The 6,424-nt window shown below is 50.1% G+C and overlaps 1 protein-coding gene across 1 annotated transcript; it reads left to right on the plus strand.

Moving 5' to 3' along the window:
* The first annotated feature begins 3,520 nt into the window (after positions 1–3,520).
* On the plus strand, positions 3,521–5,269 carry LRRC15 (leucine rich repeat containing 15). Its single transcript, XM_049775969.1, has one exon. It carries the CDS (start codon positions 3,521–3,523, stop codon positions 5,267–5,269), a length of 1,749 nt encoding a protein of 582 aa, XP_049631926.1.
* The last annotated feature ends 1,155 nt before the right edge of the window (positions 5,270–6,424 follow it).

Raw genomic sequence — 6,424 nt, forward strand, 5'->3', positions numbered from 1 at the left:
GGGATACTGAGGCTTGGTGCACTGGCGTGAGTTTATAGGCTCCCCCTCAGTGTCCAGACCAGGGTAGCACACCCATTTATCAAGCTCTCTCCAGCCTTTTAGTCTCCCCTCAGGAAACCTTGTACTTAGGGAATGTGAATGATGGTGTTAAACCCCTGAAGTCCCTTCCCTCCCGCCAACAGTTCCCAGGGCTCAGTGGCACCCATGTATCATGGCTGCTCTAACTAAAGAGACTCACAGCCAGGGCGCTCACTCCCAGGAGGGACATGTTGTAAGATCCTGGTGTGCCTCCTGGGTGTCTGTCCTTCTGTCTGTTTGCTGGGTTTACTGACTACCCGGGTGGCAGGCAGCACTGGACAAGGCTGGACAGTGTCTGCAGCACCTAGGGACGCGCTGGACTGCCTCAGGGAGGAGGGTGTAATTAGGGCAGCTTTGTGGATCTTTAATAGGCATTAATCACAGCTGCCAAGCAGCAGCGGGCCGCGTGGGCTATTAGGCTGCTGTGCGCTGGCTCCTGAGGGCCTGGGCCACCACTTGAAGCCACCTGCAGGGTCTGTGGCATTCCTTAATCCCTCCTTCTTATGCGCTTTTGAGGTCCCTGCCCAACTAGGCCAGCTGTGGCAGACTCAGGGAATGGTGCTATGGTGGTTTCTTCACCATCCTCTCATCTTTTTCAGAAAGTCTTTAAGAGACCGGTTTGTCATTGGCTTTCCTAAATTTCAGAGTGGCACAGAGCACAGCATGGGGCTATGTAGAACGAGATCATCCTCTTCTTTATTCTATAATATTTCTACTATTTTATTTTTATTTCATTGCCACCATTGTGATTTACAAAGTCCTTCAATAAGGTTACAGACATACAATGAATCAGGGCCAATCCCACCATCGGTCCCACCTCCCTTTACCAGTATCTCCCAAGTGCATCCCATACCACCCCCAGCCCCCAGGCTGCCAGTATAATAGGCCCAGGCCCATTTTAAGCTTATATTGTTAAAGTTTTGGTCTCTTGATTTCATTGATGTTGGCTTTAGCATTGATATTTAGTCTGTCCTTTTATAACACTACCAATGCACCTAAGACCGCTTGGCCCCTGGCCCCCATCCTTTCATATTTTTGTTTCTTCTCTTCCACTCAGTTTCTTTCCTTTTCCTCGCTATACTCTGGGGCCAAGGGTGATGATTCTATTAATGTAGTCTAAGATCATTCTAACTTTTTTTGTCATCCATGAAAAGCTTTAAGTCTTTCCTCTTAGAGTAACCCCTGAGTCACTTATCCTCTGGTAGATCCTTTTGTTTAGGACATTAGTTTTCTGCTCTCAGGGTCTATACCTAATTTGCTGATAAGATTTTATCATTTTAGATGCCTCCATAGTTTAATATGGATAGTAATTCCATAGCTCCATTCCTTTGCACATATCTGGATGCCATTGGCCAAGTTTTTCTTTCTTTCTTTTTTTTTTTTCTTTTCTATACTGTTCTACATGCTTAGCTGAGTCTGGAATGAAAGAGCACTCTAGCTCAGATCTCGCAGGGGCTGTGACTAGGAGAGCAGCTAGGGTTTGGGTGAGTTGCAGGCAACTGGACACTATTCTCAGTCTTTGGGGAGGTGGAGTGGAGGTGCACTGAGCTGAGGGAAGATTGGGTTTTAATCTGACAGACCAGATTGGAAGGTATGGGTACGCCTGATTCTCAGCTCTGGGGGCTGACTCAGAACTTTGAGAATTGAGGGAAATGAAAGGAAGCCAGAGAAAGGTCTTTTCCACTTGCATGCCCTTCTGTGCCTGTGTACATTATTTGCACTTTCTTCCCATGACTCAAGAGTTTTGCTCATTATAAGGAAAGTAACTGCATGGACATTCTAGATACTCGGCCTGGAAGCTGAAGCAATGGATTGTGCTCTCTGTGTCTCCGATTCCTTGTTCCCTGCCCAGATGGCAGCTGGTGGTCTTGAATATTTAGTAGCCTTTAGCCCTGAAGGAGTTTGAGCCTCCAGTGATAGAGCCACTTTGACTAAGAAAGCCAAGACTAGGAGCATTTGGAAGCTGTCGCCTTTAAGACTCTCTAAGTCCTGGTGGTGGGGATACTTGAGATGCTTGAGGCTCTACCTTCCCCACCTGCTCCCTCCTACATGTGCCTCACAGCAGCCTCAAGGGGGTGGCAGTTGACACACTGAGCTGATAGAAAAGCTGAGCTTGGGGGCTGCAAGCTTTGTTCAAGGTCAAATGGTGAGACCCAAAGTGTCCTATTGAGATTAAGCCCAAATGGTCTTCACATTCTATAAACAAAAATAATGTCTATGTTTGATGGTATCTATGGACTGTCCATCCACCCATCTTGCTTTCATGGATGAAACTACTACCATCATCTCTTATTCTCCAAGTTTCTCATAATTTGGCCCCCTTTCCAGATCAACACCTACCTGTAGGAGTAATTGGATCTACCAATTTTTTGTACTTATTTAATTTGGGGGCCACACCCAGCAGCAGTCAGGGCTTACTCTTGGTTTTGAGCTCAGGAATCACTCCTGGCAGTGGTCAGGGAACTAATATAGTGAACCAGAGTAAAGTAAGGTATAAGGCAAGTACATTAACCTCTATATTATCTCTCCAGTCCTGAATCTATCACCTTTAGCTCTACATGTAACCGAAGGTTTCTGGGACCCAACTCAAGGCCACTTAACTCTGTGTGTGTGTGTGTGTGTGTGTGTGTGTGTGTGTGTGTACATTAGTACTCACAAGGCTGGGCTAAGCTACAGTAGAAAATTCTAGCAAGATAGGAAGTAGCATGGACCCCCAGTATCCTGTATCAGAAAGATGTCTTTGACTAAAATCAGAGGAAGCACATATGAAGGGTTAAGGGAAAGTTTGTTGGGGGTGTTAGTGGGGCAGTCACAGTGCAAACCAGGTAGGGAAAAAATAATTTCTCTTCATTCTCCCCTCAGACCAGCTGCTGGTTTGCCTCTGCTCCTCCTACAGGCCACCAAGCTTGGGCCTTTAGCATACCCCCCCTCTCACCTCCCCACCCTCAGTGCAAGCCCTGTGTGTTATTTTTATTTTCTCTCTGATCCTGTTGAGAACATCATGGTCAGACAGTAACTTCAGGTGCTATGAAGGCTCCAGTAATGGCTAAGATTCTGTTCCTACCCTAAGCCCCCTATAGTACTAATGGATGAACATCCCTGCCTTTCCCAGTAGAGATGGAAGTATGAGGAATGATACTGCTGTGGCCTGGAAAATGATGAGGGTCAAGAGACCCCTAGATTGGAAGTCACTGATGCTGGTCTCCAGGGACGCTTCTTGGAGGGATTTCATTTGAGTTACACTTGGAAGAGTGAGAATAGTTTGGGTGAGGATGCAGAGAACTCAGGAACAGGGAGTTGCTTGGGAGAAGGTGTGGAAGGAGGAAGGCACAAGAGAAGGCACACATCTTGCCTACTAGTATTTGCATGGGGCTGGCACTGTTTAAGTGATGTGGGGTGCGGCAACCATGCCTCATGTGTGCGCTCTCTCCTTTCAGAGGCCATGCCGCTAAAACATTATCTCCTCCTGCTGTTGGGATGTCATGCCTGGAGCATCGGGCTGGCTTACTATGGCTGCCCGAGCGAATGTACCTGCTCCAGGTCGTCGCAGGTGGAGTGCACAGGGGCGCGCATCGTGACAGTGCCCTCCCCTCTCCCCTGGAACGCCATGAGCTTGCAGATTCTCAACACACACATCACTGAACTCAATGAATCTCCCTTCCTCAACATCTCCGACCTCATCGCCCTGAGGATAGAGAAGAATGAGCTGTCGCACATCATGCCTGGTGCCTTTCGCAGCCTAGGCTCCCTGCGTTACCTCAGCCTTGCCAATAATAGACTGCGGGTGCTGCCCGTTGGCCTCTTCCAAGGCCTGGACAACCTCGAGTCCCTCTTACTGTCCAGCAACCAGCTGACGCAGATCCAGCCAGGGCACTTTTCGCCATGTGGTAATCTCAAGGAGCTGCAGCTTCATGGCAACCACCTAGAATACGTGCCCGATGGCGCTTTCGACCACATGGTTGGTCTCACCAAGCTCAACCTGGGCAAGAATAATCTGAACCACCTGTCACCCCGGATCTTCCAGCACCTGGGCAACCTCCAGGTGCTCCGACTGTATGAGAATCGGCTCTCTGACATCCCCATGGGCACTTTCGACGGGCTGCACAACCTCGAAGAGCTGGCCTTGCAGCAGAATCAGATCGGCATGCTCTCTCCCGGCCTCTTCCACAACAACAGGAACCTGCAGAAGCTCTACCTGTCCAACAACCACATCTCCCAGCTCCCCCAGGGCATCTTCATGCAACTGCCTCAGCTCAACCGTCTCACGCTCTTTGGGAATTCCCTCAAGGAGCTTTCCCCAGGGATCTTTGGGCCCATGCACAACCTGCGTGAGCTCTGGCTCTACGACAACCACATCAGCTCTCTGCCAGACAATGTCTTCAGCAGCCTGCCTCAACTGCAGGTGCTGATCCTCAGCCGAAACCAGATCAAGCACATCTCTCCAGGTGCCTTCAACGGGCTGGTGGAGCTGCGGGAGCTGTCACTCCACACCAACGCACTCCAGGACCTGGACGCCAGCGTCTTCCGCATGCTGACCAACCTGCAGAACATATCGCTGCAGAACAACCGCCTCCAGCAACTCCCCGGGAACCTCTTCTCCCACATCAACGGCCTCATGACGATTCAGCTGCAGAACAACCAGCTGGAGAATCTGCCCATAGGCATCTTCAGTCACCTGAACAACCTGTGTGAACTGCGGCTCTACGACAACCCGTGGCGGTGTGACTCAGACATCCTCCCACTGCGCGACTGGCTGCTGCTCAACAAACTCAGGCTGGGCACAGACAGCCTGCCTGTGTGTTTCAGCCCTGCCAATGTCCGCGGCCAGCCCCTCATCATCATCAATGTCAACGTCAACACCCCCAGTGTCCAGGTCCCTGTGATGCCCGAGAGCCCTGTCTACCCAGAAACACCCCAATACCCTGACACCTCCAGCTACATTGACACCACGTCTGTCTCCTCGACTACCACTGACTACACCAGCACCATGGAGGACTACACAGATCTGAGCACCATCCAGGTCACTGAAGAGAGAGGCATGACCCGGGCCCAAAGCGGACTGGCCATCGCGGCCATTGTCATCGGCCTCATTGCCTTGGCGTGCTCGCTGGCTGCCTGCATCTGCTGCTGCTGCTGCAAGCAGAGGAGCCAAGCGGTTATGATGCAGATGAAGGCACCCAATGAGTGCTAGAGAGGGAGGCTGGGTGTGGCTGGGGATCAGGGTCATGCAGGAGGATTTAGGTTTGTTATGGGTGGGCTCTCAGAGCTACTCTTTGTCCCTATCTCTGGACTCTGAGAGAAGGGACCCACCTTTTTCCTCACAGTCTGCCTCTCTCATCTCTGCAGAAGAGGCTGGTCTTGTGGGAAACTCCCCACCAGGGAGACCCTAAGAGCCAGGGCCAAAGATCCTTACAGGATCTCACTCACCGTGGGCTTCTTCCAGTGAGCCCCTCCTGAGAGCCCCTGCCAGTGCTTTTTTCAGAAGCCTCTCCCCACACCCCCACTGGCCTCCTGGGCTCCAAGATTCCAAGACCCGCACGTGCCATGGGAATAGTTCTCTGATCAAGTTTGATTCCAATTGATTTACTTTCTTTTTGCTCCTCTTGTTCGTGGTGTAGCTCTTTCCTGTTTTGTTTCCTCATGGGCAAGGTCTTCCTTTGATTTTTCTGCTCCTGTACATAGGTCAGTAATTCCCCCCAGTGGAGGCTGCCAACCCTGGAGCTGGGGGGCTGAAAGGACCCCAATGGGGTGGGGGAAGGTGAGCAATCAATGAGCTTGTTCCTGGAGGCAAAGCTAATGTGATTTGTGATGATCATTATTTTTAATGGAAGAGGAAGAAAGGCATCCATGTGAAAGTAAAGCCTTTTTGGAGAGTATTTCAAACAGCTGACAAAGGCTAAGTCCTATAATGAATAAAATTGTATAGAAATCCTGACACTCCCCTCCCCTCTGCCAAAAGGCATTAACATCACTTCTTGATGCTGGATAGAGAAAGGCCCTGGTTCCTGGGGGTTATTATGTTCAATCCCTGGTAGCCTCACATTTTATTAGAGTGGAACATCCATACAGGAAGGTCGGAGCAGGATGATGTGCAATGAGTTGGATTGTTACCATCAGTGACACCTGAAAAATATCCATATCTTTAAACAATTCCCATCTTTCTCTGTTTGGGCTGTATTGCAGAGCACAAGGGAACATGGCAGTGAGATGGACTTTCTTGGGTACTGCCTTCCTTCCTGCCCTCCCCAGAACTCTCACCTACCTCCAATCAGCCCAGCAGAAGAGGAGAAGATGTGGGTACACTTCTGCTGGAAAGAAGTGCATCCAGACATCTCAGGGCATTCAG

The sequence above is a fragment of the Suncus etruscus genome, chromosome 6 (assembly GCF_024139225.1).
Source record: "Suncus etruscus isolate mSunEtr1 chromosome 6, mSunEtr1.pri.cur, whole genome shotgun sequence".
Classification (NCBI taxonomy): domain Eukaryota; kingdom Metazoa; phylum Chordata; class Mammalia; order Eulipotyphla; family Soricidae; genus Suncus; species Suncus etruscus.